We start from the raw sequence: 25,690 nt of genomic DNA on the forward strand, positions 1-25,690 counted from the left end.
AGTAAATAAACTGATAAGTGTATACAATGTCTCTAAAACACCAATATCTAATTTACTGAACTAGTCTCAAGGATCAAAACAAAAATACTTCTAAGTAGCAGGGGTAGTGATAGGAAGAATGGTATTCTATGATCCTAAAACTGACAGGAGAATTAAGATTATAAAGTTCAACTTTGTCAGATAACACTGAATAGTAAAAACTCAAAGCTAATAAAGCTCCAGAAATAAACTTCAAACAATGGTAAGGGCAAATGAAATAAGAAACAACAAAACTTTAACCAAATTCTTTTTTAAAAAAGATGGAAAAAAAATAGCATAAGAAGCAACACAAATGGAAATCGGGACATTATATGACAGTGAACAGAGTCCCCGGCTGCTCAGCGCCTAAGAGTACCCTGTGCCTATAGTCTACATAAGTGCCCAAACTGAAGTACAAAATATGTAAATATAAATGATTTGATGTTACCTGATTCAATTAAAAGTTAAGATTCAGATACAGTTGACATATCTAAAACATAACAAGGAATAGTTGGGGATAAAAAATTTACAATAGATACCTTAGACAAATACTGGCCAAATACAAAGGGGGAAGATAATTATACCAATATGAGATAAAATAAACTATAAGACAAAGGGGCAGAAAGTGACCACATATAAATTGAATAAAAGTTTTAATTAACCAGGTAGATATACTAATTCTACACAAAAATGCATGGAATAATTTCAATGAGTATAAAGCCAAAAGAGAAACAGAAAGAGACTTAAAAACTCACCATCATAGATTATTTCAACCCACTTCTTTCAAGGACATATGGCTGGGTAGATTTTTTTTTTTTTTTTAATTAGCAAAAGTATAGTCAATTTTAAGGCACAATGAACAAATTTGAATTTCTGGACACATAAAGATCCCTCAACTCAAGAATGAGAATATATATTCTTCTCAAGTACACAATGAAATGCTAATGAAAACTGATTAACAGAACTGACAATAAAGCAAATTTCAACAAGTATCAAAGAACTCCTACCACACAAAAGAGTTTCCGGCAATTAAATTACAACCAAAGTTAACAATAAAAACAAGTCATTCATTTATAAAATTTCTAAGGCATCAATAAATATTGCAAGGGTCAAAGAACAAATCAAATAGGAAATTTCACAAGTTACAAATCTAAGATGATGAAAATGTTACAAATTAATGGAGTACAGTCACTATAACTCAGAGGGTCTTCGAGAGTCTTATGCTCTTACATTGTAAAAGGAAATGATGGTAACTTAGTATCAAGTGGTCAAGTTGGAAATAAAAGATCTGAATAGCCAAAGTAGACAAAAAGCAGGAAATAATAAAGATAAGAACTTTATAAAGTAGAAAAGAAACACACAATAAAAATAACCCACAATACCCAAAGTTGGTTATTTGAAAAGGCATACATGAGAAAAGTTGTACTTTGTTTGACCAAGGAAAAAGAAGACAGACACAAAATCAGAATTGAAAAATAAAAAAAACTAAGATGGGCAAGGTGGCACACACAGGTAATCCCAGCAGCTCAGGAGGCTGAAACAGGAAGATCAGGAATTCTAAGCCAGTCTCAACAACTTAGCAAGGCCCTACACAGCTCAGAAAGACCTTGTCTCTAAATAAAATATTAAAAAGGTCTGGAGATGTGTCTCAGTGGTTAAGTGCCCCTGGTTCAATCCCCAATGCAAAAAATCATCATCATCATCATCATCATCATCATCATCATCAAAGTACTATAGAAGCAGTAGAAACAAAAATGCTAAAACAAGAACACCATGAGCAACTTTATGAACAATTTTATTAAAAAATTTAGGCAGAATGGACAGAAAACTGACATACATACATTTGCATATACATATCATGCAAACATCTGCCATTAAAAGCATCTGTCAAAAAAAATGAAATTCTGATTCTCAACATTATAGTAAAAAGTTGTATTAGTTTAACACCTTCTCACCCATGACTGGAAAGTATAACAGATAAATCTTCCCTAATTTTAAGGAACAGATTGTTCCAGCCTTACACAAACTTCCAGAAAAGACAGTAGAAATACTTCCCTACTCGTTTTACAGGTTAGTACACCCTTGTAGCCAAAACCAGACCAGAACAATAAGAGAAAAAAATATTACATGCCAATCTTAGTTATAAACATAAAAGTACTAAATAAAATGTTAGAAAACTGAGTCTAGGATATTATTTTTCAAACAGTGATTTAAAAAAACCTCATTACTTTTATCCAAAAATGGCAAAGATTTACCACAGAGCAACATACAAATAAATGACATTCACAATATTAACAAATTAGAGATAATAAATCATGATTTAAATAAACATAGAAAAAACTTTTGATAAAATCTAATGTTCGTTCATGATAAAAACTCTAAGCAAAATATGTATAGAAGGAAGTTCCTTAATCAATGATCTACCAACATCAATATTAACAAGGAAAATTGGGAATAAAACAAGAATGCCTACAATTGACATTTCTATTAAATAGTACACTTGAGGCCTGAGGTCCTAGATAGTGCAGTAAAAAAAGGGAAAACAACAACAAAAGAAAAAAAAACAGGTATCATACTTTGAAAAGAGAACACAGCAGAATAATCTTTATCTTTTAGTTATATTTCATAACAACCTACAGGGAAATCACTAAAGAAAACAAAAACATGTCTAAATTCATAAGAGAACTTAGCAATATGAAAATTGATATATAAAATTTGAATATTTAAAAGAAAATACCATTAACAAAAGAAAGAAAAATAAAGTACTTAAATTATCAAAAGAAATACACAACCTCATGGCAAATATAGAACTATAATAATAAAGGTATAATTTAATATAATTTAAAATTATCTTCTGACATGTGCAAGGCCTGGGGTTTGATCCTCAGAACTTTGGGGGATAAAAGATAAGAAATTACTCTGAGAGATCAAAGGCCAAAAGAATGAAGACATATATGAAGAAAGATAATGATTATTAAAAATATAATCCTCTGCAAAACAATCTCAAGTTTCCATGCAATTAAATAAAAATGCCTAACAAACGCACCAAACTCCTCAACAAGCCAAATTTTAAATTTAAATGGACAAATACAGGCCCCCAAATAGCCAAAAGCAACATGTGTACATATGGGGCAGGAAAAGAGGGGGAGAAAGGACTTTACCTGCCAGATATCAAAACAAAGAAAACTTATACTGAAACAAGGGTAGAACAACCATCTAACAGATTAAAGGACCCAAAAAGACTCTCTCAAACATGGAAAGTTAAAACATTACAGAAGCACTGTGGATGATTAGGGAAAGCACAGACTTTTTCTAGAAAAGTAAAATGAGAGTCCTATTTCCCACTGCACACAAAATCAGTTCAACAGTACTGAACACTTAAATCTGAAAGGAAAAACTGTGAAATCCCTTTCAGACAAAATGTATCAAACAATCTCTATATGACCTTGGAGTACAGAATGGATTTCCAACTATGACACGAAGCATAAAAAGATCAAGGGAAAAATAACAAGACTACAGAGACTTATAGGCAGAGACTTAATAGACGTCTGCCCATCAAAGGTACTAAAAAGAGGCTGAAGACAAAATATTTGTAGCACATATGACTGACAATGTTATTCAAAATATCAACACCTACATATCAGAAAGGAAAAAGACAACAGTGTAACAGAAAATGGAGAGGGGCTTGGATCAACAGAAGGGAAAATGTGAATGGTAATAAATAAATACATTCAAAAATGCTTAACCTCATTACTCAGGAAATGTAAACTAAGACCAAAATGAGATACACTTCATATTTTATACTTACTAGACTGACACAAATTAAGAAATTTGAGTAACATCAAAGGTAGGCGAAGATACATCAATGGAAATGTTTTACACTGCAGATGGCAGATTAGTTTAAAAAAAGACAAAAAAACACTTTGGAAAACAATAATCTCATGTTCAATTATCTCATGTTCAATAATCTCATAATTCTACAATTCAACACTTCTCATAAATACCTACTCATAGGTACCTGCCCTACAGAGACAGTCTCACACGTGCACATCAACAGAGAAGAAAGAAAGTGTGTAGGTCCAAAAAGAGGGTACCAATTCAGAGGCCCATCATTTGGAACATGTGTAAGTCAACTGTTACATATTCACCAGCAGTGAGAGTGACCTAAGCCACGTGCATCAACAGGATAAATCTCAAACATGTCCCAAGTGAAACAGCACGTAGCAAAAGACAATAGGATCACATTTTATAATCCTTGAAAACAAGCAAGGTCCAACAACAATATGTGGGGGATGCACAGCCATGTCATAAAACTGCTTCAAAAACAGAAAAAAGAAAAAAAAGCATGAGAATGCTTACTTCCAGCAGAAAAGATGGCGAATGTGGAGAGAGGAGGAATACACAGGAAGTGCCAACAACTTCTCTAAATCTGCTGCAGTTCCCAGGTTGAGCAGTGGGTTCAAGAGTGTTCATTGCATTATGAAGCTTCATAATTTATATATGCTACATTTATTATTCTGAAGTTATGAATATTACATGACAAAATATGTTTTATGATACAGGTTGATTGTCCCTTATTCAAAATGCTTGGGTCCAAAAGCATTTCAATTTTCAAAGGTCTTTGGATCCTGAATATCTGCATACATATATAAAATGAGATACCTCGGAATGGGACCCAGATCTAAACACGAAATTCACTTACGTTTCATACACACCTTACACATTCAGCCTGAGGGGATCTTCTACAATATTTTTAGTGCGTCTCATTTTGTCTGTGTCCTGTTACATGAAATCAGATGTGGGATTTCCTGCTTCTTTTGGTGTCAGGTCAGTGCTCAAAAGGCTTCATCTTCTGGAGTGTTTCTGATTTTAGATTTTCATATTTAGGATGTTCAATATTTCATTGGTGCTAAATTGAAAATAAAAAGTATCTGATAGGAAGGCATACAGAAGCAGCCTCTATAGCAAACACACCAAGTCTTGCTATGAAGGAGGACAAGAGAGAAGGGTATGGCCAGAGGACTGTGAATCAAAGGAGAGTTTTGGTTTCGTTTTTAATTGTGCAATATTTTAAGTATTAAAACAAAGAAAAGAAAACAAGCATCATAACAAACAGCTATCAACCCATCCCTACCTTCATCAACCTTAGCTTTCTACCATGCTTTTCATTAAAAAGAGAAAAAACGCAAAAAGCGTTGTTGATCTATTGAAGTTCTCTGCGTTCACCCCAAAAGTAAAGAAATTACATTTCATTTTGTTTTTAACCAAGACATCCTGGATGCTGACAGGAACTCTCCAGGAGGTTGGGACACTGACCATTTTGTGATATTGGATCACACCAGTCAAGGGGTTTTTCACTTGGTGCGATTAGTCCTATGCCTCTCTCCTTTTAGCATCCTTGTGATGAAGAACACAAAGAGCTCTAGGATCATGGAGGCAAGTGTCACTAATTGGCACACACAGTCCAAAAGCAAGGCATCACCCCGTGCTCTAACCACCAGGCCTAACCAAAGACGGAAAGGGAGGAAAAAAGCAGTATCTTCCCTTCACCTTTGAGTGGTAAAAATACTGAAAGAATGGCAAATTCTTCTTAATGAAAACAAACTAACCAACATGCTGGTTTGAGAAATGACTGCCAAGAGTAAACAGGATAAATGAGAAAATGGAGTCCCTGGGAAAGAGGGGTGAGGGCCATGGAGAAGGAGGAGGTGGTCATTAGAAAGAAAAGGGAGGTGGGGATCAGCTGGGATTATAGAAAAGAGGAAACTTCATTCAGTTCCCAGTCATGATTAACAGACAACTTTCCCCTATGGGCTACTCAGAAAAATATATACATATTCAAGTAATAGTGTTGCCAGCCCAGATAGAATGTCACAGAAATCAAACCATCCCCCTCAAGTTCACCAACACACATCTCAGTAAGGTCTTGTGGCTGTGCTACTTCATATCTCACAGCAGAGAGAGAATTAAACTCAACAGATCCAAAGTGACGTCGTGTTTGCTGGTAGTAAGAGCATAATCCATAAGAAGCCTAAGTGGTGTGCAATTACTGAAGACCATTAAATAAGACCCACTTGTACCTCTCCACCTTGCAGAACAGAATTGCAAAATCAACCTAACACTTTTTTTTTTTTTTTGCTTGCAAGGCAAGCACCTTACCAACTGAGCTATCTCCCCAGTCCCTCAACCTAACACTTTTTTCTTGGAAAACAAAATCCACATCTATAGCACTTGGTGACTAAAAACGCAAAGGACAGCCCATGATAGTTGTAGAGTACATCCTAAAGTATCAAAAAGTTTCAGGAAGTTTCAACAACAACAACAAAAAGCAAATGCCCACTACGAATGCACCCAACAAGACATGGATATCAAATAAGAGGTTCAGTCAATTCTCCAACTTCATTCACCAGCCACAGTGTAGAACCAGTGGCCCTGTCTCATAAAGGGACATGCAGAGGCTTGGGTGTGGGTCAACCACCCTGTGGGGCCAGGTTCCAGGTTGCTGTGGAGTGTTCTCAGGTACAACCCAAATCAGCAGCATGCTGCAAAGGTCCTCAGTCTTGCAGGACAGGGCCCACCCCTCTCCCCAGGCTCAGCTCCAACCAGGCTCTCCCCTACTAGCGCATCCGACTCACTCTGTATGGAAGCCTTCGCCCCATCCACTTCTACTTAATTCCCCCCCATCCATCAGACATCATTGCAGGTGTGCCCATCTCCAAGTGCCTCTCCTGACTGCTCAGCTGGCTCAGATTTCCTTATGGCAAACTCTTCTCCTGCCACGGACCTCTCACATGTGTAGAACTTGATTTTTTTTAGGTTGATTATTCCATTAATGTCTGCCTCCCACATTTAGGCAACTCAGGAACGTATCTCAACATTTCATTTCCAGCCCTTGGCAGATGACCCCGACACATGTTACATGCTCAATAAATATTTAATGTTAAAAGTGAAAGAATAACTTTACTACGTAAATTTTTAAATAAATATGAAAATTCAGGTGTAGGAATAAAAACATAAGTATATTTAGTGCTCCAGCAGTAAACTGACATAAATCCACATTTTTAATGTCTACTCAAAAAAGACAAATGGACAGTAATTGTGATTGTCTCCCATAGTGTCTGGTACTAAATTTGAGAGTATTCACAACAATACCCTCTGATGTCCAGCTTCCATAATCATCCTAATCTACCCTCTTTCCTTTAGATTCACATAGACATACATATGTACACAGATCCTAGGATTTGGGTTTCAGTCTGCACATTTTTTAACAGTGTCTTTTGAGGGAGTCTACTTGTGTATTTCTACACTTGAAAAGCACTTTCTTACTGAATCACGGAAGAACTTTCATTTAACACAGCATCTCATGCACCAATCCCAAGGCAGAGGCTGACACTTGTTCTTTACATCACTACAGTGTCTAGCATAATATAGCATGGCAGCTGGTACTGGGCTCTCAAAAACGTTTAGACAATGAATGAGCAAATGTATAAAATCAGTAAATGAGCAGGAGTTAACCATTCTATGGGGGAAGCAGTTTATTTTGATTGATTGATTGACTGATTGATTGATTGATTTTTGGTAGTACTAGGGGTTGAACCCCAGGAGCATTCGACCTCTAAGCTACATCCCCAGCCCTTTTTATTTTATTTTATTTTATTTTATTTTATTTTATTTTATTTTGAAGCTGTCTCGCTACCTGTTACCCAGGCTGGCCTCAAACTTGAAGTCCTTCTGCCTCAGACTCCTGAGTAACTGGGATTACAGTTGTGTGCCCACACCCAGCTGAGAATTTATCATTCTTAATAAAACTGTCATTATGCCAGTGAAACACATTCACACTGAAAAAAAATAATAACTTGAGATGCATTCTTCTTCATTTTTCTGAACCTTTTCAACATTCTTTAAACAATCAAGGCTTAAGCCATTACAGTCTACCTCTTATCCACTGTACCCAAATTTTTAGGAGTAAAGCATAGAATTCCTCTGACAGTGGAACGCTGCAAATGTACACCCCATATAATAGAGAAGTAGTTCTATGTGGGTCAAAAAGATAAATTAAAGAATAATAAAAAGTGAATACAATCAGGGAAAAACTGGATGTCAGAAGAAAATTAATCTTGAGTTAAAAGTAAGTAGATAAAGAATCACACCACAGTGCCCACATGAGAACAGGGAAAAAAGCCTCAATGGTATGTAACATCAGTTAGTGAACAATGGTGTTCAAGAAAAAACACAACGAAGAACAATTATCCACCCAAGGATTAAAACTGACAGTGTTTGGTCTTCCTTTTCATAAGTATAAGACTAGATTATGTACAAAATATAAATTAAGTCTTAAAATATTATTATTATCTGATGACCAAAACTTTTTTGCTGTGTTTATAATTATAGGGTTCAAAATATTTCCAATATAAAATCCTTAATATTGTGAAAAGTGAAGAAAAGGGTTGAAGAATACATAGAATCTCAAGAGCAGTTTTTAATGTTATCTACAGTATTCTTTGTAACAAATTTTTTTCCTAGTCTGTAGCACTCAATTATTCATTAATAAATTCTTCCTAAGCTAATATCAACTATCACATAACTTTGTGGTCTCACTATAATACCTAAAGCACATGGTACTGTGAAATACATGTAGATCACAGAAAGATAGTTTCATCTCAACCCCCTCAATACTTGAGAAAAGGGTAGTATATGCACACACACACACATGTTTTTTTCCTATTTGTGATACAAATTAGGATAGATTTTATTCAAAGATGTAACTGGTCATTCCACAATATTTTTACAAACAGTGTAAGTCTTGGCTAAGATCACATTACCTTTGAGACAGTTTCTGAAATGCATTTCTGAATTAATATATGGCAATATTAGCTATCACATTTTCCTGCTAGCCTTTGAACAACAACAAAAAGATGTGGCACTGGTAATGGTGATGGCAATGACAATGAAAACTGTAATGCTAATTTTTACATCTTACAATGTTTTAAATATAGTACTGCTTCTTTCTGAAAAAGTGAAAATATCTTGAATTGTACTGGTGAGTTTCAAATTATTTTTTCAGTTTTAAGATGCAGGCTTTAAGGTTCTATCGCTTTATCAATATGAATAAGCTTCTTAACAGCATGCAAAATAACTCAGATTTCAGAATTTGGTTAAATAAATAATTTTCTCCAAAGTAGCTAGTATTTTGGATTCAGAAAATTTCCACTGCCAAATGATATCCCAGGAAGAATTTGAAACAGGAAACACAAAAACCTCAATTTCTGTCCCCAATATTACCATTTAAAACATATTATTTTGGAAGACACTGGATTATAATCTGTAACCCCAAGAAAATCCAAGATGAAGAAAGAAACCAAAAATCCATATCCAAGGTGGGGATGATGTCTGCCTATAGGCGGGCACACTCTGTTTCTGGTCTAGAGCTAAAATCCACTGAAGAGCAAGGACTAGGCTGTCTCTTACTGGATGGTCTCTTTAATCTACCTTTTCCATTTTGGTCTCTCTGCCCCTGGTTCACAGTGATTTTTTTTTTTTTTTTTCCTGAGGGGAGTTGGATTCTGGGGAGTGAACCCAGGGCCCTGATGCTAAGGAAGTACTCGACGCCTGAGCAATATCCCTAGCCCCTTGCAGGGATCCTGATACAAGCCTAATCTCAGCACTCACATTCCTCTTTCAAGTTACGATCAGAGGGTCCACTAACTTATTAATCTTATTAATATGCTTGCATTTCTCTACATGCCCAAATGATTGTGTCTTTTGAACAATGGATGTTAATTATGTGCTAAATTTTCTATTCTTTCTTGTTAGACTAGATGCCCTTCAAGGGCAGGACTTGCCTCCCACAAAGCCTATGTTGTAACTACAACCGCTAACACAGGATTGTGATATGTACTAAAAACATATCGATGAGCCATCAATCAGAATTACAACATGTAGATAAATACTAGCTAGCTATATCACAAGCAACATCCTATCTCCGCTCCTAACATATTAAAACCCAAGGGCAAAACTGAAGCTATGCTACCATCTCCAGCTAGTGATGAAAGTAAATATACCTTCCTAACCATTCATTATCAATTTTTACTCATCTTAAGTGAATAGAAAAGTCATTACTGACAAAGTATGCCAATTTGCATGTTTTTCATGTCTTACTCTTCAGTATTTTACACAATATGAAAACTGGATTGTCCAGAGCTATAATTTCAATATACTCCATAGAGGATACGTCTTTTCCTAATTTAACAATCCTCTAAAGACTTTGCAGTTAAGTCTTGGTTTGGGAAATTTGAGATTAAAAACCTTGCATTTGGATGCCTTACAATTCAGCTAAGTACCCCAAAAGGGAATGTTTAAATTACTGGAAGATTAAAGCAAGGAAGAACATTCTAAAAGGTATCCTATAATGGAGCTTTGTCACCACCTTCTCTGTTTTATTGAGAAAATAGTCTGTTCCCATAGGGCTGAAAGTTTATATGCCAACCATCAGTCTAGTTTAACTGTTCGAAGTTAAAAATGTCAGAGAAAAAAACAGTTGGTAATGGAAATGCTGACAGACCATGGAGTAAGCAGCTCAGGCAGGTGCCCCTGAAGCCAGGGCCATAACTCAATCAAGCTGCATTTTGACGTCATCTGTTACAGAAAAAAGCCAAATGGTTTATGAACAGCACCAGAACCCCCGAGATTAAATTACAGCCCTGATATTTAATCATGGGTCTTACTTTGTTATTTTTAATAACACAATACATTTTAACAGTTATTCGTCAACTGCCTCAGCCAAATTAGAACTTGCGATGACAAGGGAGCCGGATTACGATGCCCATCTCTCACAATCTCAACTTTTATTACGTTTTCAGAAATGGCAGATTATACCAGCTCTCCTCTTCTTAATAAACACGCAGCTGATGGCAATGGATGGAGTCTGAACCTTAATTAAAAGCAGTACAGACTCTGACCAGAGGGTTAAGACATGTGCATGTGTGTCCTGGTACAGTCATTCCCAACCACAGGATTTTGGGGAGAGACATTCAACACCCCCAAACCTTATCTAAACATTAATGGAGCATCTCTAAATTCGCCTGTACATCCAACTTTCTGTAAATTATTTCCTTGAGAAAATGTGGTGTAATTTCTTTGGGATTCCCTGAGGATCTGCGTGTAAAATTTTTATGGCACAGAAGTCGATAGATTCAACTACAATGACTCTGATCAAAGAGGCATTCAAGTACATGAGATCTGTAATCTGAAGTTTTCAGAGGCAATATTGGCATCAGTAAAAGAAACAGGTTCTTTAAAAAGTACCATACAAATACTGCTGCACGTGTGAAGGGTTGTTTGCAAAACAAATCAATACAGGCACATCCAACAATGGATCGCAGCTAATAAACTACATATAGTAATTACCACCAATGGCAGTCGAGAAAGTCATTCATTAAATGTTAATTGTCACACAAAAGTACAAAGGCGTCCTTCTGAACAATCTCGTGGTTGCACCTTTAAATTAAATACTTTCTTACAGCCCTGAAATTCATCCGCATAAACTGATTTTAAACACACCTGGGTATTTGATATGCTGATTAACTGGGCCTTTATTTGTTTTTGAAATGAAAGTAAACATGACAACCTTTTCAACACTTTTGCTATTCCTGAGAGTCTGATATAAATAAATATATATGGGTGTGTGTATCTCTCTCTCTATTTTTATATATATATTCCTTATAACAAAGTGCCAACCAATTTTCTCTAAAGACTAAACTGCTACTTTTTTATGTCTCTCTCATAAGCTTTAAGAGAATTATGGTGCAAAAAAGTATCCACCTAAAACCTTGTGCCACCTTTGTGCTGAGTCTAAATGGGCTCACATATGTAGAAAAAGGACAGCTCACACATTAGCTGATAATTTATAATGTGGTGGTCAATTTGGAGAATTTTACTCAGAGCAATAAGGAACAAAAACCACCTTTATTAAAAAAAAAAAAAAAAAACTATAATGTGCTTTACTTTCTCTAATACTTAGCACTGTCTAATTAACTTGGAAGAACACTGGGTCATAAAAAATAGCTCATAAAATACAAAAACTTAGGAAGGGGAGATTTTTCTGTTCCTACCTGGCTTCATTTTGATGCTACATCTGTACAAGATCTGACTTAACCGATACACTTATAGATACTAAAGGTTTGGCCAAGAACACTTTGGTTCAAGACTTGTAAACTGAAGAACATTTCAAAACACACCATGTTCCTTATTAGGCAACTTAAGATCTGTTATCTTGGCTTATGGGAACAGATCTAAATAGCATCATAATACTAAACGCTGAAAATCACAGGCCTGAGGCCACCAGGACTCAGCTCCATGCCTTGGACGAGGTTGCAAACTTCCAATATAAAATGTAGTTTACCATTAGGAGTAAATGTTTGATCTGTAAAGCTTACAAAATTACTTTGTTTATCATAGCAGATGAAAGCAAAAAGGAATAATTTTAAGCTCAAAACAAAAACTGTTTATATGACAGTCTTTACTGCTCCATGATTCTGAGCATTTAAGACAGATTCGAGCAATTAACAGCATAAACTTTCATTACATAGTTCTATTATATATGTTTATGTGACTTCGCTGTTCGTCTGTTATTTAAGTGATTTCCTCATTACAATAGTAGGGTAGGGATGATTTGCTGACACTGTCAAAAATGTTAAGCATTTCAGTCTCGAGAGTTCTTGGATCCCCATGCTTGTTTAATGCATTTTATTTACTGAAGTCAGTGTCAAATAGAGTACTGCTTCTTCCTTCTGAATTTAGAAAACTAACATTTTAAGCACATGTCTGGTAATAGACACATCAAAACTTCCAAACTGCTTATTTTAGTGATGCAGTTTGAATTTAGGATTATTGAGCTTGAACATTCCGTTTCAAAGACCTAACAATGAACTGTATACCTTTTTACACTTCAAAGACGGGATATCCTGATTTTTTAAATATTAAAAAGTCAGGCTTGGTTACCTCAACTTCTGACTTAATTATATACATGAAAAATAATTGTAAATAAGATATTTTCACTAGCACACATGTAGATAACAGAATGAAAACAGAGCAACTCCAAAAATATCTACTATACTTTCTTTGTAAAAATATTAACATGAGAAAGATATACTAAATCAGCCAGACATGGGGGCATACACCTGTAATCCCAACTGCTCAGGAGTCTGACACAGGAGGATCAGATTGAGAGTTTGAGGCCAGCCTGGGCAACTGAGGGAGACTCTATTTCAAAATAAAATAAAATAAGGGCTGGGGCTAAAGCTCAGTGGTAGAGCCCAGGGCCTACCATATGTGAGGTCCTGGGTTCTATTCCCAGGACCTCAAAAAGAACAAAGGAAGGAAGGAAGGAATTAATTCTAAGTCACATTGAAATCCATCAAAGATGAATTAGAAGGGTAGCTTATTTGGATACTAAGACAGGAAAAGTATTGGGTATGCTTTATATCAATACCTTAAATAATTTTTTTAAAATGCTTTCTACTCTAAAGATCTTAGATAGTACTTCATGCCAAGCCTCAATATTATATTCTATAGCTATCTGCTCTTGAAAAACTGAGCTGACTCTTGAGCGTCTGCTTATACACTTGTGCACATGTGTATGAATGGAAAGGACTGAAGACTTTGGGCTGGGCAAACCTGAGTTTAAAACCTAATTTTATTACTGGCTGCCTGGAAAACATGTTGTATCTCAGTTTCCTCACCTATCAATGGGACATGACAATCCTTGCATCTTACTGGGTTCTTGAGCAGATTTAAAATGCAATAAATACAGAGGATAGAGCACACCACCTAGTTCATTAAGGAGCATCCTGCTCACTCACACTGGACTATTCAAGCCAACTTCTTGCATATAGGCATAGGAGAGACCAGGCAAAAGGGAATGATCAGTAATCTAAAATTCAGCTCCAAATCTGAGGAAAGCACACAGAGGGCACATGCACATACAGAAGCCCCTACAGGGACAAATATCGCCACACAAATCCTGCTAGCCCATTATGCAGGACAAATGAAAGGAAAACAATGGTGAAACCAATGTTATATCCAATAAAGGGTTTGCAGTGCCAAAGAGAATTAACGAATCAAAACTAGGTTTCTAGAATAACAATGGAACAGTCTAGAAGTTCCCTAACTTGAGCTTCACTTTTCTTTGGCTAAACCTTGAAGGTTCTGGACAGTGTACTTCTAAGGGGTTTCCATCCCTCAAATTCTATGGTTCTAGATAATGAGCCTGATAACACTGTAATTTTTAAAAATCCATTAATTGCTGTGCCCTTTACAAAAAGTTATACGAGTACAAAATGTATAATGGTATGTACGCGCGTGAGCGCGCGTGCACACACACACACACACACACACACACAGGATAGCCATTAGCTGTCCTCAACAAATACTTTCAAGGGCAGACCAATTTTTTCATACCATCACCATAAACTCAAATTGATACTGATGAAAACGAGCTGAGGATGCTGACCACTGGAATTTTCTCTATCAGACCAAATTATTTACCTGTTTTTTTTTTTTTTCCTCACTGAATTTACTTAATTGACATCTTTTGGTGTCATGCACACAGAAGTTAGCTAACTTATATGAATTCCAAGAAATGTTTCTCTCTTGAGAGAGATCTTTTCCTATTGCTCTTAATCGTTCAAACACCAGTTTGTTGGGCAACCTTTAACAACTGCTGAACACTTAAGTAAAACTAAATAGGTACAAGGCTGCTTAAAGATCAACTTCTAAACCAAGGGAGGAAGATGAGGGACCTATCATAGACCAGTTAGAAATACATGTGACCACAGCAGACGTATAAGTTCTTTAGTATACATAATTTTAGGCCCAACTTGAAACTACTTTTAAAAAGATGCCAGTGTGATAGTATGTTTACCTTTTACTCACAAGACTCAAATGTAACCAAATAAAGTACACTTATTTTTCATATCGGAAAATTAAGCCTCTCCTGATCAAAAAATTTGAACACTTAAGGAACTTTCTTTTGGTAACTCTGTCATCCAACTTTTTAATGAAAACAATTTTCCAATCATCCAGGAGTGTAGATGCTTTTAGATGATTTTTAAAATCAATGATATAATCAATATCAAATCCCTTTGTATAAATTATCATACAGGTTATAACTGTTTTATAAAAATAATTCCAGAGCCCACCAATTCTCCCCGTGAAGGTCATGGAGGCTCTGGACCATCATGGCTGAATTGTTTTACTGCTTTCTGCTGAACACCTGCAAACATCAAACAAAAACTGCTGGTCCTTTCCTGGGTTGACAAAAGCCTTTCATGTGAAAAATGCTCCCTGGGAATGTCAGGCTATAGCTCAGGTTACATTCCATTCTCCCCAGCAGCCTCCCCATTCCTTAAGGTGGTAGGAAAAACCAAGTTTGTGAAATGAAAGATTAAAGAGAATATGGCTACACATTATTTTCGTTCTCACATTGCAAATCATGATGGAGCATCCTGTATTAATGGAATCAAAAGCTATTGGGAACTTTTAAGCATGAAATATTACCATGCCTCACTCTGAAAAAATATGGCTGATTTTTCAACTAGGAATAGTTTACTTATAGTTCAAACCTCTCTTCCCTGGATCCAAGTTTCAAAGCTACTCATGAAAATGACATCTGAGTTCACTCAGGGCAATGGATATTAACTTGAAGTAACTTTAGAAAATTATTTCTCTATCCAAAGTTTCCTAGTTCTTCCTTTCAGTTAAAGGGTAAGGTGCAGTTTCTTGACTTTTTAAAAAAATTTGTTATGCCTCAGAAAGATTTATCTTCTATTGAATAGAATATAAGTCATCTTCTTCACAAACAGCCCTGTGTTCTAATATGTCTTCATAGGTGGGGAAAACTAACATTCCCATCTGCATCTACAGGCTATAGTCACCATCATGCAGCACGGAATGAATACCCTGCATTTTCAATCAGACAGGCAGAATAAAAGAGTCAATACACTTTCTACCCTTACAAGCAAACATCTGGTCCTGCAAACTACACCACGGGTACAAAGTAACTTTAAGTTCAACACCTTGAAAATAATCATTGGCTATCCACTACATATTCATTAGAAATACTGTAATATGACTTAGTAAGGACAAAGTCTCTCTCTTGGTTCATGTATGCATAAACACACACACACACACACACACACACACACCAACAAATACATCTATGTACACACACATCATCATCTTAAGAACTGTGTAAGTTTTGATATGTGATTACTTACCAAAATACATAAATACGTATTCAATTTATCCATCCCATACTCTCTGTGAACACTTAAACATTACAGCAAGGACCTTACTTAAATGTGCATATAGAAAATGGCCCAGATGTACAGTTGTCTAATCCATGTCATACCTCTAATTCAAATTTATTAAACCATATCTAAAGTAATACATTTATGTTATTCCAAATGTGTCCATCTTTACAACAGTGGAAGCAAGTATTTTATACTGACTTTGAAAGTAGTCCATCTCTATGTCTGTCTGACATCTACTTTCAGATTTAAACTAAAAACACATTTTTTAAGTAAAACATTAAGAAAATTACTGTCAGAGGTAAAGTTAGTTACTGTTTTGACAGTGTCTAACATGAAAAACCAATCTAAACACTTGTACTCATCTTTGCTTCAAACATTCATATTAATATTTTATCTTAAAAGTTATACAGAGAATGCCATAGAGAAACAAATGTAATAGAAATGCAACAAACAAACAACTACAACAACAATAACAACAACAAAAAAAAAACCCCATAGGTCCTCAGACAGAAACCATTAGGGTCCAGGACAGTAAAGCACCAACACATTTTCAACAGTACTTTTAATCAAAGTGAACCCAAAAATATAACTATAGGAGGTATCTCACATAAAAATCAACTTACAGACAAAATTTCCCTAGACTTATGGAGGTCAACAGAAGTAACTTATTTCAAAATGAGCAACTTTTAAAAGCTTTCAATTTTATAAAAATACACCAATTACACAAATTATCTAGGTGAACAGATTTCTTTCATTGCTATTGCACCAGATGAAAATTAAAAGATGTGAAATTATATTTATAGTTGATAGACAACTCCACTGGCATCTTACAGGCTCAAAGATGTCAACATTTACCAGTCTGACTTAAGAACAGTACTCTGCCTAATGTACTGTTATATACCATTGCCAGAACTCCTAAAATACTGCAGCTGTTTAACAGGCATAAATGGATTTAAGCCTTGGACTTAAAGGATAGCAGGCAACAATGTATGACTCCTTATTTAAAATTCATGGAACAACAAAAAAATGCATCTTAAATGCTTAAATGAATATCATGTTTTTAGTCTTCACTTTTAGTAAGAGACATTCAAACAGTCCTTACTAAAAACTCCTCAGATGCCAGATAATCATTGTGCACAGATTCCTTTGTGAATACCGCTAACATTTTTTTAAGCATCACCCAAAGATCTTTCATTTACAAAATGTTAAAAGTCCTCCCAAATTTGCAACTTTAAATATAGCAAAAAATCATTGCAAAAGTAAATGATGAGGGAAAAGAAACAGCCAAAGCATCAAAAAGAATATTTTAAGTAGAAATTAATTCATATTTAGCTTCTTAGTTTAGCAAGAGGCTATTTACAGCTACGGTTTACTAGGCAGCATTCATCTGCAAAATTAAGTGCTCATTGCTTTAAAAGGGTTAATTGTACACAGTACCTAATAACTGATATTATTTACAAGGGATTTCCCCTTTTTATGAAAGTTAGATTTTTTTTCCCTCTATTTTCAAATAAGGAACATTAATGTATTCCCCATGTCAACACTGGCATTATCTTCATGTGTTTGATTACAACTATATTAGAAAATCACTTTTAAATTGAGTGATGGAATTTTAAGACCATTTTCTTGACTTTAAAAAAAGAGTCTAATTTTAATGGCAAAAATAACATTTTGTATAAGTTACATTACTGATGGATAATGAGATAACCATATCATTATAGGCTACAATTCAATGACTTTTTACAGAACACTTCAACAGAGCCAAAAATATTCAATGAGTAAATAAACAGCTAAGAACATTTAACTTCACACTAAGAAAAGAATTTACATACTTGAGCCAGTAAAATGTCCACTCGCCAAAGAAGTTGGTCCATTTTTCCCACTGCTCACAGGAGGTGAAAACATCTAAAAGAAACAAAGAAATATTACAGTTGAAAAGAAGACACTGTGCCTTAAGAGTTCATCAAAGATCTTTCGTACTCTTACCAAATAACTTAGAGATTATGCTAAGGGTTTATTTAGTAAAATACATCACAAGTCAACTTAAAGCTAAAACAGGCACAACCTTTCAGAACCCCCTCCCCATTACCACTGTTCTTTCTTTTTCCTCGGGTGCACTAGATTGCCAAGTAGTACTGCTACACTCTGAACAAACACAGTCCCCATGTTATCAAGATTCAGGCTGCAGGGTAGCAGCCTTTCTAGAAAACACTAGTTTGACAAAGGAGAAGAAAAAGTTGTTTGTTTTATACTGAAAACCTTGGCCATAAACGTGGCAATGTCCATTTCCATCCCGTACAGGATTTGCCTGTCATATGTGAACCCAAATAAAAATAAAAGTGCCACCTGCACTAAATTCTCATTTCGTCTTTAACATGAGAGCAATTTGAAGCAAGACTCTCTCTCTCTCTCTCTCTCTCTCTCTCTCTCTCTCTCTCTCTCTTTCTCTCTCTCTCTGTCTCTCTCACTCACTCTCTTTCACTCCCTCTCTCTCCAGCATTTATTTCGACCCTAATTGGTTTCCCTCTTTTCCACGTATCTAGTGGATAATGCACACCTTCCCTGAGTCAAGAGCCTGCGAAAAGCAAAGAAACGAATGGAGAAAGTGCAGCAAGCAGAAAGGGGGCTGCAAAGCTGCCTACGGCTACTACGTTTCCTGGCAAAACTTCCGAAAGCCATTTCTCCAAAAGAAGGTCTACAAGAGGAGCAGCAGTGGCAGCAGTGGCGGCAGCAGCAGCAGCAGCAGCAGCATGAAAGAGCCCCACTTAGAAGGCGGTTTGGATTTTATTTGTGTGTTTTGTGGATTCTTTTTATTTTGCTTTACAAATGCATCTTATACCAAACTCATCTGGCATTAAAAATGAATTAATTCCGATGACATGTTTGGAACTTGGGTTAGGAAAGGGAAGCAGAGGGGATGGAGAAGGACCAAGTACAGTCGTAAAACTCCACAAGTGTGTCAGTTCCTCTTTGTGCTGATCTCAGGACTATGAAATTTACAAAAATAGTCCAAAGGGTTCTAAAGAATGTATGCTCAGCACACACATAGGAATTTTCAGAATCCCAGGAAAAGAGGTAACTAGGAGAACTACAGGTCCTACCAATCCACAGCATCATCAGTTTAAAACTTTAAAGACACTACTGGGTCTGCTATTTTCTGTTTTCCATTTCCAGAAAATAATAAATAACACAAGGAGTAGTGCACAAAGTATTGGTACTCTCGGTGTTCATATATGGCCAAGTTTTAGTGGTGGTTTGCAGTTTTAGGGGTGTCTATTTTCCCTGTCCACTGGGGTGAGATTCCATTATTTTGGGGAATTGGTGGGTAAGGAATTCAAGGCAAGTAATTAGATTCTAAAAAAAAGCCTGAATCGTTCATCACACCCCAAAATGAGTTTAAAACTTGTCAAACAGACCTGCATATTTACCAAGGATTCCGCCAATTAAAAAAATCATCCCTGTCCTTTAAAGTACTATTGGTTTCTAGCTGAAGTGTTTGGGGTTTTTGTTTGGGGGTTTTGTTTTTTTTTTTTTTTTTTTTTTTTCCACAGCTGTTGTTAGTTTCCACCGTTCTTTCTTACCGCACTGAAATCCAGTAAATCACTCAGCTCTTTGTCCGTCCCTAAGGCAGCCATTCGCTGTTGGTGATGCATTTTAGCAAAATCACACAAACCTAGAAACATGGAAATAACCGCAATCAGAAAATCCAGTCCCAATCCTTGAAGAAAACACAATCGGATTTTTGGAGACTGGGGGGTTGGGGGTGGGGATATGGGGGCGGGTGGGATTAAGGTAGAAAGGAGGGAGGGACGGGAGAGTTGTTGGGTTTTGTTTTGTTTTGTTTTTTAAGATGGAATAGGCAGCAATAGCAAAAAAAAAAAAAAAAAAAAAAAAAAAAAAGCGATATTGTATTTCCAAAGAGACGATCAAACTGGTAACATCCACTATAAAACCAAATCTGGGAAGGGGGAAAAAAAAAAAGCCGCTCTTCAGCGCATCATTTTATGCAACAGGAGGTAGAGCGAGAAATGAATGGATCACAGAGAAAAGAGAAACTACTCAGAACGATCCGGTCTCAACTTTCCCCCCACCCTCCACCCCACCCCCTCACACACACTCACACGCGCGCACACACACACTCACACGCGCACACACGCACACACACCACTCCCTTCTGCATTTCAAAGTAGCTATAAAGAAATTAAAGATGAGCGTCTCTGGAGTGAAAACACGTCCAAAGGGGGAGGGGTGACAAGGTCGGCGTGGGGGGGCCGGGTGGAGGGTCGGGTCCTGTAATTGTCCAGCACCCTAATTTGTGAAAGAAAGGGTTGTAAAAATTAAAGTCAGGCCCTTGGCAAAGTCACCAGTCCCTCCGAGCGGGCACTGCTGGGGAGGGGTGGGGGGCCGCGGCGAGGGGGAGGGAAGAGGCGCGGGAGGGGAAGGGGTGTCTCTTCTGGGAGCGCCGGGAGCCGCAGCCCGCGGCGCGGGAGGCGCGGAGCCGCGTGCGGGGCCGCCGAGCCCGAGCCCGAGCCCCGCGCCGCCCGGCGCGGCAGCCCCGCGAGCCCGCCGGCGCCGGTACCTACCGCCCGCGCGCGAGAAGGGGCTGTCGGTGCACCGCCGGCGCCGAGGCGGCGTTCATGTCTAACCAGTGCCGCCGCCACCGCCACCTCCTCTCCGGCGCCCGCGCCCGCTCCTGCTCCGTCCCCGCCGCCGCCGCCGCCGCCGCCGCCACTACAGATCCGCAGACACACAGCCAAGATCCCTGACTCTTAACACCAACTCTCTTCTCCGGGGAGGGGAGGGGACGGAGGGAAGGGGGGAGGGGGAACACGCCGAGCGCACGGAATTGCAAGTTCAGCAAAGAAATGGGTGGGGGGGCTCCGGCGGGGAGACGCGGCTCGCTCCGGGTCGGGCTGCCGGGGATGCGAGCCCCCCCGAGAAAAAGCTCAACACCTCCCCCGCCTCGCAAAAAAATACGAACGAAAATTCATCGAGCACCTCATTTTTCCTCAGATCATCAGTTACAATCTGAAGCCTGAACAGTTGTTTTTGCCCATTTCATCCGTCTGAGGCACTTTGAAATTTATTCGAGTTTACATCCCCTCACTTCTTTCTTTCTCTTACTCTCGTTCCCTCTCACTCACACATCCACACACGGCAAAGCAAGTTTATACTAGGCTGCAAATACACGTGATGCAAAAAGACTTTGCCAAGAGGAACAATATTTTTCTTTTCCATACGTAAACCAAGCCACATTTTGCTGGGGAGATTTTCATTTTAGTAGGTTTGCGTTGGGGGCAAAACCTGAATTGCATACTTTGTTCACCCACCCTCTTAAGTCACAGAATAGTAGAGCTGCAAACTTCGTTCAAAAAAAAAAAAAAAAAAAAAAAAGGGCAATTTGGGGGGGTGGGTGTGGATGTTGTTTTGTTTTTACACTTGAGTTCCTAGGCACGCAAAGTCCGCGTTCGCCAGCACTATAAGTTTTTCATCCAACATTTACCATCATAGGCCCTGCATGCTCTGAAAACACACTTTTTCACATCACTTTTTAGGATAAAAATTAAGCTTCATAATTCTATCGTTTCGTAATAACAAGCGTGCTTTATCCAGTATTTGCAACATACGCTATTTTAACGTGTGTTAAAAACCACATTCTACACACCCTGATACTACTAGATGTTCAAGTACATACACAAAATGCATGCACATACTTTTTCGCATTGGCAATTATTTAATAGGTCGTTCCTTTTGTTTTAATAAAGCATTGGGATCGACATTTTAAAAATTAAATTCAATTACAAACAGTTTACTCTGACAGCAAATTGTAACGTTACCTTAAATGGCCACAAATATGCTCACAATATTCCAAGGAAAGAGACTTTAAAGAGAGAAACAAAAATCTTCTGCAAGTACTTAGTATCTCACATGTGTATCCCCCAAAAAAGTATTTTAAGTAGTACTCAGTCCTGCTCCAGGGATATCCACAGATTACAAGATTATGCACCTGGCTCTGGTTTTTGCATTTTCCACCATAAAACTGCAACAAAATTACCTCCCCCAAAAAATAAATCATTAAAAAAATCCAACAACTTTTTCTTATTGTTTATAAAAAAAATTATCAACACAGGATAGTTATAATTTTTCCTCAAACAAATCTTGTTGGTTTTTTCTCTTCTCCTCTTATAAAGTCTTAAACTTGTTCCAAGTTTAGAGGTGTCTCATCATCATCATCCTCCTCCTCATCATCATCACCATTGACTCCCCCGTGGAGTCACATTGATAATAATAGGTTTCCCTGAAAGATACATTGTAATCCATTCACATCCGGGCACTGCGGGCTTATAAAGAGAAGGCGCTGCGGCCGCGGCTGCTCCTCCAGACAATGACTGGGGAGGGGCGGGGCGGGAGCGGGCGACCATAGAGTGGTAAACAGAGCGCCTAGAGAGGCTGGCCAAGATGGCGGCGCGCGTCGGCCACGCCTCCTCCGGGAACGGAGGCGGGTGGCGGGGCTCTCGCAGGCGTCGCGCGTGGGGTGGCACTGCAAGGGTTCCTTGGGTTGGGGTTGATTGCAGGCCGCGTCTCCGCGCGCTTCCACCTGTTCCAGTTCTTCAGATCTTTGGCCGACTCCGATCTTTGACACAAAAATACAGTTTCTGAATGCTTTCAGGAATTAGGCTCCACAGATTTCCGCAGAGGAGTCCGCTCCCGGGCTGACCCGGAGGGAGGCTTGGAAGAGGCCGCGCGGGCCTCACCGAAGCCAGCCCGAGCCCGGGTTCCCCAGCATTGTGGATCCGTGTTCTTTGCGAGGCGTAGGCGGCCAGCCCCGTCCTCCTGCAGGCCCCCTGCAAGAGTGAGAACTTCGCCAGTCCAGAAAGCCTTCCTTTGCTCCACGTATCCTTGTGTGGCCTCAAGTGGAGCTTGTACCATGAGCCACGACTGACTCCAATTCCTGTTCTGGCCAAGCAGTTACCGTCTTTAGCTTGTTCTGATGTGTGAAGTGCAAATAACGGTATCCACTTTGAAGAATTTTGAACAGAATACCGATACAGATGGAGCCACCACTCAAGAAATACTCTGATTTCACCCCTCATTCCTCAGTTAACTCACTGATGCCTAATGTAGCCAACAGGATTTTAAGTGGAGATTTACCTATCTCAAAAGAATAGCTTTTAGTCCTCCCAGCAGAGAAAGCCATTAATAATGATGACAGGTAACAGAGTGTTTACTATGTGCCAGACAGTGTCCTAAGAATTTCACAAATATTGGCCATCTGAATTCTGAGAAAGAACCTATGCAGTTTTTCTTTCTGACTTAACTTTACATATAGGGAAACAGAAGAAAGTAAAGTGGAATAGCTTGACCCAGGACAAAAGTTTATTAAGTGGTATAAACTTGCCTAAGGCAACTCTCTACATCGAGGGAAAGAGCCCACCTTCCAAAGGCAATCTGTTATTAGAGTCCACATTAACCATGTTCCTATGCCATCTGGCACTGGGAACGTCCTAATCTCTATTTTCTGACACATTGGTGGCACTAACAGAGTTGAGATCAATTTTTAAGGTCTTTTGTTTATTTCTAAGTTTTTCAGAACAAGAATTATGGCATGTTATGTGTGGTTTCCTTGTCCATTCACCCATTGTGACAATCCCTGTCTTTTATCCCATTACATGTTCTCATCTTAAAATAGTACTTTATGTTTAGATACTACTCTATGCTGCATTATCCCAAGCCTTATCTGGAGTTCTTACAGTAAATCTCCTACAGGCTGCACCAATGTCATGAAAAGATCACAAAGGTTGGCTTGGCAGAAATATTCCTTTGACTCTGCCTCTAATGAGCTCAGTGACCTAAGGCTCAATGTCAATGACCTTTGCTGTAAAATGCAGAGGTTAGATTAGATAATGCCATAAAATCCCTCTTAGCTTTTAGTTTTTTTATGTTTCCCCCTCCCTCCGAATTTGAAGGGCAATATATGATCTGTCCAGAAATCAATGATAGATGATAGGATCAGGTTTGAAATCTAAAGGAAATCTAAAGGAACCCTGTTGCTAGTCTAGTACTTTTTTTTTTTTTTTTTTTTTTGACCCTACAATCAGAAAACCATGCAACTTCCCTTCCTGTCTTAAATTAAGGGACAAATGTGGGTGTTTTTGTCTTTGTTTTTTCCTGAAACTGTCAGATGATAGGTACTTTCTAATTTTACTTATGAAGATGGGAGACACCTAGAAAAAGAGATTTGGAAGCTTCTGTAAGGTTTTAAAAAAGCAAGTATAGTAGATATATTTTGGGTGTTTGCTCTATCTACAGACTCCCTTGCCTGCGAAACCTGTCTGTAAATCCTGATAGAGAGGTGTATCTTAGTCAACTTGGGCTGCTATAACAACATATCATGAACTAGGTGATTTAAATAACAGATGTAAATTTTTCACAGTTCTGGAATCAGTGAATTCTGAGATTAGGGTGCCAGCAACCATAAGGTTCTGGTTTGGATTCTTCTTGACTTTTAGATGACTCCCTTCTTGCACTATACTTATGTGATTGACACAGAGTTCTGGTCACTCTTCTTTTAAGAACACTAATCCCATCATGGGGATTAAACTTAATTTCTTTCCAAAGGTGCCACCTCCTAATATCATCACTTGAGCATTTGGGCTTCAATACAGGAATTTGGGGTGGGAAGAGTGAGACCCAAGTATTCAGTTCATAATAAGGTGGAACTTGGCGTGGGTGCCACATGACTCCTTCTCACCCCAGTCCCAACAGATTGGACCACAGGAAGTAAAACGGGAAGAGGTTGACAGTAGTCTAGTGAATGAAGGAGTGGACATGAGAGTCAGCTGGCCAAAGCTGGTGCCAGGAAGCCAAGCCAAGTGAGATCTGTGGCAATAAGGAAATGAGAACCATGAGTAAGCAGAAGAAACACCTCTTCAGATAAGAGAGAAAGGTCTTGGGAGTTCCAAGAGAAAAATAGACAAATGAGGAAATCCAAGAAAGAAGTGCCTCGAGACATTTTTCCAATTACTATGAAGACTGCATTGCCTCCTGTCCTGGAGATGCCTAATTCCTGCAGTGACCCCCTTCCCCAACTGAGTTAACCTAAGTCCTTTTCTAATCCTTGCAACTAAAGAGTTTAACTCGAAAAAAATATAAACTTCAAATTTCAATGTTGTCAAAGTCTCATTAACTTTTTTTTTTTTTTAAGTAGGGGCTTTTTTTTTCTGGAGTAAGCAATTCGCTTCATTCACACATTATAGAGGTCCTATCTAATTCATGGTACCTCCTCTAGTCAGGAGGGTACATACAAGTGTCATTCCCCTATTACTTTGTGACCTTGGGCAAGTTTCCCATCTTGTCAGATT

The 25,690-nt window shown here is 38.0% G+C and overlaps 1 protein-coding gene across 10 annotated transcripts in view; it reads right to left on the bottom strand.

Moving 5' to 3' along the window:
* The window catches only part of Tcf4 (transcription factor 4), a 341,168-nt gene extending 318,500 nt beyond the window's left edge, over positions 1–22,668 (bottom strand). For 2 of the 10 annotated variants that reach the window (XM_047526170.1, XM_047526171.1), the window contains exons 1-3: positions 20,912–21,109; positions 19,910–20,001; positions 18,161–18,233 (exon numbers count right to left, since the gene is read on the bottom strand). In XM_047526170.1, coding sequence (XP_047382126.1) covers positions 18,161–18,233; positions 19,910–19,981 — 145 coding nt within the window. In that variant the 5' untranslated portion in view covers positions 19,982–20,001; positions 20,912–21,109. Of the gene's footprint in view, positions 1–18,160; positions 18,234–19,909; positions 20,002–20,911; positions 21,110–22,165 lie in introns of those variants that run through there. The other 8 variants (XM_047526182.1, XM_047526169.1, XM_047526167.1 and 5 more) reach the window with 6 other exon arrangements.
* Between the last annotated feature and the right edge of the window lie 3,022 nt (positions 22,669–25,690).

This window comes from Sciurus carolinensis, chromosome 15, assembly GCF_902686445.1.
Source record: "Sciurus carolinensis chromosome 15, mSciCar1.2, whole genome shotgun sequence".
In the NCBI taxonomy this organism is placed as follows: domain Eukaryota; kingdom Metazoa; phylum Chordata; class Mammalia; order Rodentia; family Sciuridae; genus Sciurus; species Sciurus carolinensis.